At 49.4% G+C, this 12815-nt stretch overlaps 3 protein-coding genes across 4 annotated transcripts in view; 1 reads left to right on the top strand and 2 right to left on the bottom strand.

The window, feature by feature from the left end:
- Positions 1 to 1637, bottom strand: part of utp4 (UTP4 small subunit processome component) — a 12492-nt gene extending 10855 nt beyond the window's left edge. For both annotated transcript variants that reach the window (XM_037978051.1, XM_017441035.3), the window contains exons 1-3: positions 1521 to 1637; positions 592 to 756; positions 323 to 511 (exon numbers count right to left, since the gene is read on the bottom strand). In XM_037978051.1, coding sequence (XP_037833979.1) covers positions 323 to 511; positions 592 to 750 — 348 coding nt within the window. In that variant the 5' untranslated portion in view covers positions 751 to 756; positions 1521 to 1637. The remainder of the gene's footprint in view (positions 1 to 322; positions 512 to 591; positions 757 to 1520) is intronic.
- chtf8 (CTF8, chromosome transmission fidelity factor 8 homolog (S. cerevisiae)) lies at positions 1557 to 3456 on the top strand. The gene is made up of 3 exons (XM_017441044.3): positions 1557 to 1732; positions 2241 to 2373; positions 2692 to 3456. The coding sequence occupies exons 1-3, from the start codon at positions 1635 to 1637 to the stop codon at positions 2947 to 2949; spliced, it is 489 nt and encodes a 162-aa protein (XP_017296533.2). The 5' UTR covers positions 1557 to 1634; the 3' UTR covers positions 2950 to 3456.
- A 2625-nt stretch (positions 3457 to 6081) lies between these two features.
- has3 (hyaluronan synthase 3) lies at positions 6082 to 12626 on the bottom strand. Its single transcript, XM_017441042.3, has 5 exons — positions 12562 to 12626; positions 8935 to 9028; positions 8306 to 8856; positions 7810 to 7911; positions 6082 to 7157 (listed from the first exon to the last, which is right to left on the bottom strand). The coding sequence occupies exons 2-5, from the start codon at positions 9026 to 9028 to the stop codon at positions 6228 to 6230; spliced, it is 1677 nt and encodes a 558-aa protein (XP_017296531.1). The 5' UTR covers positions 12562 to 12626; the 3' UTR covers positions 6082 to 6227.
- Between the last annotated feature and the right edge of the window lie 189 nt (positions 12627 to 12815).

Here is a 12815-nt window from a genome sequence, read left to right as displayed (position 1 = left end):
CTCCACCCGACAGCACCACCCGACTGAACCCGACTGCACCACCCGACTCCACCCGACTGAACCTGACACCACCCGACACGTCATTCTTCCATCGGTCAGATTCTCACATATTTACAAAAAGGTGAAACTTTGAGTTCTGACTGTAGAAGAACGTAACTGAAAAATTCTCCCGTAGACGTCAATGGTGTTTAGTTTTCAGAGAGTTCTAAACCCGGTTCTGTTCTCTAAACCAGGTTCTGTTCTCTAAACCAGGTTCCTCTCCTTCATAATGAGGAGCTGATAAATGGACATTTCTGCAGAACCTTTGGTTAGAACTACGAACCGCCAGCAGAGTCCCCTGCTTGTTGCTGCTGATGGTCCAAACGGGCCCTCCGTAGGCCTCCAGGCTGTATCGGGGCCTCAGGTTCTCCAGGTCGTACTCCGTGATTTCTCCATCCAATCCGGCGCTGAACAGACGCCGACCCACCCAACACAGAGCCTCCACGGCCCGCCCGTCCCGCCCGGGGATCACCTGAGCGCCAGAACCAAAACAAAGATCATTCAAAGATCAAAGATCCTTTCTAACGCTCTCCTTGCTCCGCCCACTACTACCTTCTCCTGGAAGTAGTTGTCAGCGAAGTTAAAGATCTCCACCGAGCCGTCAGCTCGGGCCGCCGCCAGCCGCTCCGTGCGGCGGCAGAACGCCACGGCCCGGATGGCACTGGGCATGTAGTCAAAGAAGCGAACGCGGTGAACTTTGAACTCCCCCATTCAGCCCTGAGGGACAAAAAGGAACAGATTACTTCTCTGTGACTTTTACATTTATCACCTCCGGTTCTCCAGAACATCACAGCCAAAACGTCAACAACAGGGATCCACCAGAGATCCTTCAGGTGGAGGTGGACAGCTGAGTCCTGAACCTGGACCTGGTTCTCCTGCGTCGGTCCGGAGGACCTGGTTCTCCTGAGTCTGACCCGAGGACCAGGTTCTCCTGAGTCGGTCCGGAGGACCTGGTTCTCCTGAGTCTGACCCGAGGACCAGGTTCTCCTGAGTCGGTCCGGAGGACCTGGTTCTCCTGAGTCTGACCCGAGGACCAGGTTCTCCTGAGTCTGACCCGAGGACCAGGTTCTCCTGAGTCTGACCCGAGGACCTGGTTCTCCTGAGTCGGTTCTGACAGTCCTGGACTCGTGGACCACCTCCCTCAGTTCGTGTTTGGAGGCTTTTATCCTCAGGATGAACCAGGTTCTGCCTGAAGGTTCTGTTGGGTTCTACATGAGTTCTCGGTGTTTTGGTTTCTGTCCTTCTGGCTCGGTTCTGATGGAAGTCAGTGGATATTTTCGGAGGTCAATCAAACTCCGACATCTTTAAATAAAAACCTAGAATCCCTCCATCATATGTTGGAGTTTCAGAACCTCACTGATTGGTTCTAACGTCTCTGTTTGTTTCAGAAACGAACGAGCTCGAACCGGAAGAACGGTTCCGTTTAAAGAACCTAAAACTTTAATTATAAATTTACTGAAACATTTTAAAACTTTCCTCACCTGATTTTTCTGGACAAAATTCTCTCACTTTTCACGCCGCACGTTTCAAAACATCAGGAACCACGTTGATCACCCCTGAACCGGAAGTAGTCAAAGAGGAGGCGGAAGTGCGTCATGACGTCGCCGGCAGACGCAAGTGGCGGGAAACGGTGGTGTTTGGATCCGGAAGCTGCTTCGTTGTTTGCAGACAGGATGGTTCAGGTTTTTATCCGGTAAAAACTGAGTTTTAACTTTATTAAAAGCTTCACGTTAATCGGTGGAAAGATGAGTGAAAAAATAACTTTAGTTTAAACATGAAATAAATAAAAGTTATTTTAGGACAGACAGATGAAATGTTAGTTAAACTGTTTAAAAACTTTTAACAAAACTCTTAAAATTAATGTAGTGGTTTTTTTCTTGTTCAGGTTGTCTTCAGCTGTTTATTAATAAATCTTTTTATGTTTATAATTCAGGACAGTTAAAGTTAATCTCTGCTGATGAGTCTGCTGTTGGGCTCAGTCTAATCTCTGCTGCTGGGCTCAGTCTAAGTTCTGCTGCTGGGCTCAGTTTAATCTCTGCTGTCGGGATCAGTCTAAGTTCTGGAGAGGAAAGCAGTTTGTTGCTGTGGACCTCCTTCATGACTGAGATCTGGGTTTCTGTTAGTGTTTGTTGGGATCGTTTGTGGTCTTGTTCCTGCAGGATGGATACGTCTGTTTGATGCTGGTTGTGTTTGTCCTGCAGAGGCGGCGTGGACGGCGGCGTGGACGACGGGCCTCCGGAGTGGCTGATGGTGGAGCTGCAGGGTGAGATGGTGTCCAGACGCAACGCCGGGCTGGCAGGAAACGTGATGGGAGACCTGCTCTACACGAAGGAGGTTCGTCAAACAAATATTTGATGTTCTGTAGATTTATATCATTTATTTCTGTTGAAAAACAGTGACTTACTTTAGTCATGCCTGTAAAATCACCTGGTTTCAGTTTCTTGTATCATGAAAGGTTCGGTTCTGTTCCTTTAGCTCCTTCCACGTTAGTTTAACTGAAACCAAACATGTCTATAACCTCTGAACCCCCCACCCCCGGGGCTGTTCTGGAACATTTAAAGATATAAATCTCCTCAGAATGTTACTGAAAAGCAAAAGGTTAAAGTTTTTGTTTAGTGTTTTCATTTTTTTAACTTCCTGTTTGTCCACCAGGGGGTGTCGGTGCTGATCGTAGGACATCACATTCTCTACGGGAAGCTGGTCAAACTGGAGAAACCGTTCGCCGTCCTCACCAAACACCCGGGACACTCACAGGACGGCGGCGCTGATGATGTCGCTCAGGTAGCCATGGAAACGGACCGGCATGAACCCGCCTCCACCTCCTACTCCGTGTCTGCGCTCATCAAACGGAAACTGATCTTTAAAACACGACCCAAACCCATCATCACCAACGTGCCCAAGAAGGTGTAGAATGGGACGGGTTGGACTGATGTTTGACTGATGGGACGGGTTGGACTGATGGGACGGGTTGGACTGATGTTGGACTGATGGGACGGGTCTCAGGTTTATATTTCAGGCTTTGGACTCGCTGCTGCCGCTGCCTGTTTGGGTTTTTGTTGTGAAACTAAACTTGATGCTGCAGCAGCTGCTGACTTCTGATGGTTGTTTTATTTTTAGCTCCGTTTGGACAAATATCTGGTTTTATCACATGACAGGAACCAGCAGACTCATTTTAACACAGAGGCTCTTCAAAATAAGAGTTTGGGTCAGAGCCAGAACCAGAAGCAGAGGTGGGAGGTCAGTTTGTCCTGAAAACCATGAAAGAGTTAAAAAGGCACAAAGTGAAGTCGTCTTGTTTTGAAAGGATTTAATAGATGTTTTAGTTGGCAGAGTGATGAAGGTGGGTCATCTTCATCCCAGCAGCAGATACAGCACGCACACACACTCTCACACACACACACACACTCACGCACACACACACGTCTCATAACTGGACCCTAAGAGTTGACCGCAGTCAGAAATTTAAACTAAAAAAATAAAACTAAGGATTTTAGATTCAGTCTGAAATAAGATGGTCTCAGTGTGAAACGGAGGGAACAGTCGGGTGACAAAGATGTTTACAGCGTGTGTGTGTTTGATGAAGGCGTGCCGCCACCAGTGAAAAGGCGTCCTGTTAGAGCGCCGGGCCTGAATGGACCGATTCATTAAGCTGCAGCTCCGTCGCCTCCCACACTGACATACGTTTACATTTCCTCAGCACGTTTTTAAGCTCAAACAATGAAGTTAAAGTGAGTCGGGTCGGGTCGGGTCGGTCAGTGATGTCATCACTGAGGCTCTTCAAAACATCATGACAGGAAAACTGCTTCTGACTGACAGATTCCTACAAAAATAGTTTAAAAAAAGTCAAAAAGATTTTCTAACAGACTGAGAAGTTTTAACTTCATTCATTCATCTGTTCATCCATCCATGCTGGGTCCACCACCCCGAGCCGGAGGGACATGTCCCACCCCGAGCCCGTGGGACATGTCCCACCCCGAGCCGGAGGGACATGTCCCACCCCGAGCCCGTGGGACATGTCCCACCCCAAGCCGGAGGGACATGTCCCACCCCGAGCTGGAGGGACATGTCCCACCCCGAGCCCGTGGGACATGTCCCACCCCAAGCCGGAGGGACATGTCCCACCCCGAGCTGGAGGGACATGTCCCACCCCGAGCCCGTGGGACATGTCCCACCCCGAGCCGGAGGGACATGTCCCACCCCTCCCAGCTGAAATGTTCAGAAACCACCTTTAACAGATGCTCTAAAGGTCACTGGAAAACTTTGGAAGCACCTTTTTAGTCCCCCCGGTCCATCCCATAATATGATGATTAAATGGCAGAAGTGAGCAGGACGCTCCACGTGTTGGAGGGAGACAGCAGAGCAAACCGCCTGGAAGATGGAAACTCTCCGTTTGCTTTCAATGGTGGGATTGTGCTTTTAAACAGAAAGCATTTATCATGACTCGGAAAATTCCTCGGATGCACCGAGATGGAAAACCCGGAAACAAGAGTGTCAGTGAGCTGAAACGCCCTCTGCAGACATGTGGATGGTTTCTGGAGCATAAATTAAATCTCTTTACAATAAAAATCAACATTTCATGTAAAAAGAGACAAAGTTCCAGTAGGAAAACAGCTGAGTCTCGACACCTTGTTGTTCGGTTTAATCTCTGAAACGCTGAGTGGTTCTGCTGGCTGGGAACTGGACCGTCGTGAACAACAGCTGCAGGTTGAAGGTTTGGATTGTCTGCTCACAGCAGATGATTGTGCTGATGATGATTAGTCGCCATGTGGGGGCGCCGGGCCTCTGAAAACCCGTCCTGAAGATTTCCTGACCCGGTTCTGTCAGAACCATCAGACGTCGGGTCTGGATGCTGAATCTTTCCTCCTAGCTTCCTTTTACACTGCAGGAAGTCTTAATATTCTCCTTCCAAGCAGCCAGAACCTTCCTGTTCTCCAGACTCTCTGCAGGTCTCTCAGTTTCACTTCCTGAACCTTTTCACCTCTGACCTCTGACCTCATCCACACAGAAAACAGCTCCAAAATGATGTTCTCCATCTGGGAGGTTTCAGCTTCCTGTGGAGGAAACACCGTCAGACGGTGAAAGGCTGCAGGTGGAGGAGTTCTCAGCAGAACCTTTCAGGCTAACAGGTGTTTAATCACATGAACCCTGAAACCTCACAGGACCCTGCAGAGATCCTCCAGATCCTGGAGAGGCTCTTTTTATTTCTCAGTTTTAAAAGTATCCTCATAAACACAGAATAAAACTATTCCTAGAAAGTTTCAACCAAACAGAAGCACAACAAATGAACCAAAAGCCTGCAGTGCTTCTGCCTGGCCTGCATGTGGCGCTGTGGCGCCAGGAAGAGGAACGGAGGAGGGGAGCACAGAGCTTCCACGCTGGGAGGCGTGTCATCGGCCTCAGGTCGTAGGTTAGATTAGAGGCGGAGCTATGACATCATCGTTGTTTCAGCTGTCGGTATAAAAACAGATGATTTCACTCTGGAATCTGTTTTAAAAACTCCTAAAACGGCGTTTTCATTTCGAGACAAGGCTGTAACGATAAAAAGCTTTTCTGCAACATGTCCCCGTCACGATGGACCCAAAGTGGGTCTGTATCTGCTGAGAACGGGCCCAACAAACCACTTCCTGTTGCCTCCTTTCCACATGTGCTGTTTTTAGCTCTCTGGACCAAATTGAAGTTGATCAAGAATCTAATTCTGCTTTTTGTCAGCAGCTGCAGACACACTCAGTTTGTCGAGGAGGAAAGATTTCAGCTGCTCCAGTAGTTTATAGGAAACACCAAATGTTCCGAGGTTAGCTGTCTGACCAAATAAGAACTTTACTCTTATCGGTGTTTTTAATTCTCTCTTATCTTTCTAAAAATGGACCCAAACAGCCGAGTTCAGCTCAGGCTTTAGCTCTAAAGCTGACACGTTTTCTGGCTGTGATCAGTTTCTCTGCTTTGTGTCTGACTGAACTCGTCTCAAATAGGAACAGGACTGAGCTGAACTTTCTTGGTTCATTAGATTTCCAGCTCTACAGCTAATTTGTTCTTCTGAACACCTGAATCCAGTCCTCTTGGTTCAGAGAAAAGCACCAGTGAGCCGTGCAGATCCAATCATCTCTCCTTTGTAGCACCAGTGATGAAGATCCCAGCTCCTGTCAGCAGAGTCAGACACACAGCCTGAACGTCCCGGCAGCACCCCTGGTTCATGCCTCAGCGTACGGCAGGTGGTACTGTTCCTCCCTCTTGTTGCAGCGTTTGGCTACGATAGCCAGGTACAGCACCAGCAGAATGAGCCAGTAGCAGCCGTAAAGTGTTGTCCCAGCTATCAACAAGACCTTCTCCGTTTCACTGAACGGCTCCTGGGTTTCACAGTAGATGGTGTACGCCACACCTCCGAGCAGCACCAGAGCCCACACGGTCACTGGCACAGCACCGATCAGGTTCACCACGATCTTCCGCCGGCCCGAAGTGCCCCATCCAGCCTTGTTGATGGTAAGCAAGGCAAACATTTTGGCAGGGAGCAGGCTGGACATGTAGAGCAGGGAGTAGAGCGACATGAAGATCATGACAAGGCTTCCACGCAGGAAGCAGGCGTAGGTAGCCTTCACCATCCCAACCAGCTGCACCGTCAGTAAGAAGAGCAGGATGTTCCACAGCCGGCCGCGGTAGAAAAGATGGATGACTGTGGCAACCAGGAAGAAGGGGAAGAAGCCGGTGACCACGGACTCGTAGGTCATCCACAGACTGTGCTTGTGGAACCACAGGGCGTTGTAGAGCCACTCACGGAAGTAAGACTTGCTCCATCGAGTCTGCTGGTTGAGCCAGCGCAGGTACTGCGTGGGTGTCTCCGTCTGACACTGGGACCGCGCCGTGAACTTCGTCTTGTAGCCGAAGCTGAGCACCCGGTTGGTCAAATGGCGGTCATCTCCAAAGCTGCACTTTGAGCCCAGGAAGGTCTGATGGTACCAGGGCTCCAAGAAGCGCTGCAGCAGGGAGTTCCTGTACATCCCCAACGGGCCGCTGATGCACTGGACGCAGCCGAAGTAGGACTGGCAGGCACGCTCGATGTTGAAGGCCATCCAGTAACGCACGCTGCTCAGGAAGGAGATCCACGAGTCATACTTGTTGAGGATCTGGAAAATGACAAACAGATGGTTTAATGACTGCATCAGAATCCAGCAGCTTTAATTTCAACCTTCTTAGTATTTGTTCATCAGCTGTGGACCAATGATGGTCCAGTGTGGACCAATGATGGACAAATGACGGCCCACTGTGGACCAATGATGGACCAATGATGGACCAATGATGGTTCACTGTGGTCCAATGATGGACCAATGATGGACCAATGATGGTTCACTGTGGACCACTTCAGCTGTGGACCAACGATGGACCAATGACGGTCCACTGTGGACCAACGATGGACCAATGACGGTCCACTGTGGACCACTTCAGCTGTGGACCACAGGTGGAAAAACGTCAATTTTCTGATTTGGAATTCTGATTTCAGGAATTCAATCCAGATGATTATTTTAACATGGAATGTGGAAATTTGTGCTTTCAAACACAAACGTGTCCCAGCGTTCCTCTCTGTGGTGCCCCACTCCGCCTCAGCATTAAAGGTTGAACAGCTTTCTGTGTCTCACTGATTTAAGAGAAAGAAACTTCAAGAAATGTCCGAAGTTAAAAATGGGTTTTCTGAGGCTGTGCTTTCTTCCTGCTTCTCTAAACTGAAATCACTGACTGTTTTCTGCTGCAGCTGGAGGCGGAGTTTCCTCGGAGGCTTACCTGCACATCCCCACCGACCCCGCCCACCATCGGATCCTCCTCAAGGACTTTCAGCATTTCAATGGTACAAGCTGGGTCCAGAACGGTGTCGGAGTCACACACCTGGGGGAAGACACACACACACACACACACACACCGGGTTCAGGGATGCAGAAGGTCAAACTGAGGCTCAGATTAATGCTGCAGCAGCTGCAGGATGCTGACTGGTATTTATGCTAAAATCCTGCAGGGAAATGAGAAGCTGCTGACAGAGAACCTAGCTGGGTCACTGAGGTCCCGCAGAACCGGGTCAGCTGTGGACAGGACCTCTGACCCAAAGCAGGACGCAGCAGCTGGCCGTCCATCATAAACCCGCTGGAGTTTAATAAAGGCTTTCTGTTCCTTCTCTGGAACACAGGAGCCGTTTGTATGAGGCCCGATGACGGATGCTACTTTTAGCTTTTAGCTACTTCTCTGTTTCTTTTAGCTCGTGTCAATTTCAGGGTTTATTTCTCACCTGCACGTAGTCCACGCTGTCTCCCAGAGCCTTGAAGGCGGTGTACATCACCTCTCTCTTCCCGCCCCACTCCTGCATGATGCAGGAGAACCGCCGGCCTCGAACGAGCCGGGCCACACGACCCGTCTCCTCCATGTGCACCGCGCTCCTCCTCCCGCCCCCGACTCCTCCTCCTCTGCCTCCGTCGCTGTGAAAGTTCCCCTTCCACACCATGCTGCCCGCCTGCTCGGCCCCGCCCATCACCTCCTGGAAAATGTCCATCATGTACTGGTCCTCGGGCCGATTCCCGTCCACCACCAGCACCACTTTCAGGCCCGGGAAGGAGATGCGGCGGACGCTGCGCAGGCACTTCCTCAGGTAGTCTGGGTCCTCCTGGTACGCCGCGATGCAGAGGGCCACAGAGCGCCGTAGGTGCCGGGGCCAGGCGGGGCCCCTCATCCGCCGGTGCTCCAGGAAGGCGAAGAGGCTCTGGAGGAAGAGGTGCAGGGACAGGAAGGCACCATACAGGCCGAAGGAGAGGTGGTGCTGCTCCGTGTGGATGAACTGGTAACCTTCAAAACAAGAAGAAGAACATCAGCATCGCGTGTTTTTGTCTCATGACCGTGTTCCCGCCTGCGAGCCAAGCTCACCTGTGACGTAGGCCAGCAGGATGGTGAAGAGGACCACCGCGGCGAAAAGGGTGGTGACCACGATGTTCAGCGCATTCCTGCAGCGAGAGGGCATCTGGAGGAGGAGGAGGAGGAGGAGGAGGAGGAGCAGATTAAAACAATAAGCTGCTCAGAGCTGAGCTTCACGAAGAATTTAAAAACTGGACTGTTTGGATTTTCTTCCTTAAACATGTGGAAGAAAAAACTGACTGAAAAGTCCATCCTAACAGTGAAGCACGGCGCTGGCAGCATCATGGTGTGGGGCAGAGTTAGTCAGAGTTAAAGGAAAGAGGGACAGAGGTCCACCTTCCAGGAGGACAGCGAGCTGCGTCGGCAGCAGAGGTCAGTACGTTTGTGGTTCGAAGAATTTCAGACTTTCTTTATTGAAGTGATAAAAAGATGTGAGCTGCCGGCAGGATGCAGCAGTGGGTTGGATCACGCGACTCTTCTGGTTGTGGCTGTTAGGAATCTTGGGCTGATCCTTGATTTCAGTAAACAGGTCCGTTTGACTCTTCCTCGTGACGCCTGTAACCCGGGTGTAAATTTCTAGCTTTCACCGGTTTCTCAAACTCTTCATTAAATCACATGATAATCCTGATAATAGGGTCGCTCTCACGAGACTATGAAGCAACCAATCACTGCCCAGTTTCGAAGGTCACATGTAGTATTGCAGCCTATTGGCTGGCTATATTAATTTGAGCAGGAAGTTTGAACACTAGATGCATTGGGGGGGAACAGAGCAGAGCTGAGCTGAGCTACAGGAGCCGACTACCACCAGACCAGCCAGGAGAGATGTCAATTGTATGTAGAACAACCGGCGGATCTGGTGAGTGTTGTTTTGACGTAGCGGTTAGCAATATGCTTGACTGTGAGGGGCTGAATGAACCCACACTGGGTTGAATAATTGTGTTTTAATCTTTCTAAATAGGATATTGATTGGATTGATAATGAATTTGATATTTATTGAATATAGATTTGTGTACACATCAGAACGATTGAATTGGATTTCAAAGTTTACTGGTCCTGTTTATTTATACAGGCCAGAAGATGGCGAGCTAAATGTCCAGGCCTAGAGCCATAAGAAAAAGATTGCACTTGCGTGTGTGAAGACTTCCGCTCTCCTGCCAGGATGGTAGGAGGCTCCTTGTAGCCTGAGAACTTTTTCTGTCTCATCCTGACTCTTGATTTCCCACCTGGGATCTAAACCACATCGAGTTAAGTACCTTACCCAAAGCCAGCTTGCCTTGGGATTTGTTTACCCCAGCTTGGGGTCAAAGGACTGAAGGGTGTGGGCTTAGTCAACTGTGGGGATTAATTTATTTTGGTTTTGTTTTTCTTTTCTAGTATTGCGCATATTTATGTTTTTTGTATGGCCTTTTAGATGTCTGTTTTTCTTGTTGGATTTGTATGTTTTGATGTCTTTCACTGTGAATATAACTCACTAGCATACTGCAAATCTTCAGCCTCCGTGTCTCCTTCATGAGTCGAATGCTAGTCTTCTGAGAAACCAGCCTAATTGATCCATTTATTTATATTGTATTCTTTAAATATATTACACGCCCTTCATCCTTTTATTACTTCTACGACTGCAACTCCCTCCACCATGAGATCCACCAGTCTCTTCTCTGCCAGTTCAAAACTGAGAGAACCACCACATGTACACATTCTGTGGACATGCTGGGGACATGACTCCCAGTCCCAGCCCAGTGAGATGCCATTCTAAACCCTCTGCTGAAGAACACTCCTCGAGTTTAAGGAGAACCAGTTGAAGGTTCTGGACTGAGGTCCAATCAAAGTCCAGACCTCAGTCCAGCTGAGAACCCAGCTGTTGGACACGAGCAGCACCGTCCAACCTGAAGGAGCTGCAGACGTTTGGACATGAAGAACGGACCAAAATTCAGCAGGTTTTCCCTCTCTGTGTCCTGCAGACACATGAAGTTTCCTTCTCTGGCCTGAGAGGTTCTGAACCTGAGCGGTTCTAAACACAGAGAGCTTGTTGTTCAGCTGACTGAAGCGTCACTTCCTGTTTGTTCTGGAGAAACATCAGCCTCTGACATCACAGCCGTGCAGCAGCGAGTCGAGGAGTTTTGGCCCAAAGCCTTGATTTAGTTTCTCCTGCTGCAGTAAAACACACACACACACACACACACACCGGGTTATTAGCTCTAAATAAAGGCCAGGTTGGGTTTGGCCAGAACTCGGGACCGGTCCAAACAGGAACAATTCTGCTCTGTCATTCATAAAATGACCTGAAACGTTGATGCTTCGAACATTTCTTTCAGCTCGGTGTCATCGGAGCATTCAGGCAGAGTTACAAACCGGGCCCGGATCAGAAACAAAACCTTTCTCAGCTCCAGCATCATTTTCCGTGTCAGCACCGGCATTCACAGAACCAGAGCTCAGCGGCTCACGTTTCATCAGATTAGGAGACCCAAACGTTTTGTTCGTTCCACCAACAGAACCAAGGAGAACCGAGGAAGGAGGTCTGGGCCAGTTTGGGATCCTTTCAGTAAGATTTGTGACAGGTTCTGTTGGCAGCAAAGAAAGGGTTCTGTCAGGCTTGAGCTGTGGACTTATTTTATCCTCAGGTATTTATATTTTAACAACTGACTCCTTAGTGATTCCTGCTCTCTTCAAGAGAATTTCTCCCTGATTCTACTAACTGAGATCACTCTGACCACTGTCTGCTGCAGGTAACTCTGATTAATTCTGACAGAACTGATGAGCTAATGGCTGGTCTGAGCAGAACCAGGACCAGAGCCTTAAAACAACTTCAGACTCAAACGTTTCAGAATGTTAGAAACCGAAGGTCATCTCCATGACCTGTGAAACAGCAGCAGCAGCTAGCTGTAGCACCTCAGCTGCAGCCGGGGTCACTTCCGGAGGACAGGGAGGACAGGTCAGTGATTTCTGGGACCAAAGAGCCAAAATAATCTGATTTTAAATCATTTTTAAAATCGGGAGGTTTTGTGGGCGGGGCCTAATTGAGCAGCGATACACTCAGGTCTTAATCAGACTAGCCTTTAGCTCATCTGAATGTCTGAGAGGCAACGTGAATTATCCATCATGTTTAAACAGAACTCCACTTTAAATGATCAGAACTATTACTTTAACGTTTTATTTCCTACAGCTAAAAACTGTCCCTGAAGCTCCTTTAATTAAACTGTTTTTATCCAATCAGCTCCTTCAGACTGAGCTTTTATTCTGACAAGAACTGAAGTTTGTTACAGTTCTGGGAAGTCCAGCAGAACCTCAGGATCAAACTGCAGGTAGAACCAGACAGGAAGCTCCAGAGACAGAACCGGGTCCAGCAGGAAGCTCCAGGGACAGAACCGGGTCCAGCAGGAAGCTCCAGAGACAGAACCGGGTCCAGCAGGGTGTTTCAGAGACAGAACCGGGTCCAGCAGGGTGCTCCAGATACAGAACCGGGTCCAGCAGGGTGCTTCAGAGACAGAACCGGGTCCAGCAGGGTGCTTCAGAGACAGAACCGGGTTTATTCAGAACCTTTTCCTTCTCTCTGAAGTCCAGCTTGAAGTCAAACTTTCCGTCCTCTCTCTTCACTTTTCACCTGAAAAACATGAAACTTCATCGTGGAATTAAAGCTTTTACCTTCCTGATCCGGTGGACCCTCCGTCTCCGTGTCCCCCCAGGTCTGGGTCCGTGGATCTGAGACGTCCAGCCCTTCCTCCCCCCCCTCCCCTCAGCACAGCGCTCTCCTTGTTCTCCCCCCTCCTCCTCCTTCAGCTCACACTGAATCTTTATTCCAGCTCACTCACTGAATTCAGGAGATCCCACATCCAAAAATACAGCTTCAGACCTCCACCCTCCTCCACGTCTGTGGGCCGGCCCCCTCCCTCCCCCTC

Source organism: Kryptolebias marmoratus, linkage group LG11 (genome assembly GCF_001649575.2).
Source record: "Kryptolebias marmoratus isolate JLee-2015 linkage group LG11, ASM164957v2, whole genome shotgun sequence".
In the NCBI taxonomy this organism is placed as follows: Eukaryota; Metazoa; Chordata; class Actinopteri; order Cyprinodontiformes; family Rivulidae; genus Kryptolebias; species Kryptolebias marmoratus.
Note: the sequence above shows the minus strand (reverse complement) of the source record. Positions and strands in the feature narration are given on the sequence as shown.

Excerpts from the sequence above, each read along its gene's own strand:
- chtf8 (XM_017441044.3), top strand. The coding sequence starts at position 1,635 with ATGACGTCGCCGGCAGACGCAAGTGGCGGGAAACGGTGGTGTTTGGAT. Across the intron at positions 1,733-2,240 it reads ATGGTTCAGGTTTTTATCCG|AGGCGGCGTGGACGGCGGCG; the intron begins GTAAAAACTGAG and ends TTTGTCCTGCAG. Across the intron at positions 2,374-2,691 it reads ACCTGCTCTACACGAAGGAG|GGGGTGTCGGTGCTGATCGT; the intron begins GTTCGTCAAACA and ends TTTGTCCACCAG.
- has3 (XM_017441042.3), bottom strand. The coding sequence starts at position 9,028 with ATGCCCTCTCGCTGCAGGAATGCGCTGAACATCGTGGTCACCACCCTT. Across the intron at positions 8,857-8,934 it reads CCTGCTGGCCTACGTCACAG|GTTACCAGTTCATCCACACG; the intron begins GTGAGCTTGGCT and ends CTTGTTTTGAAG. Across the intron at positions 7,158-7,809 it reads GGGTCGGTGGGGATGTGCAG|ATCCTCAACAAGTATGACTC; the intron begins GTAAGCCTCCGA and ends GTCATTTTCCAG.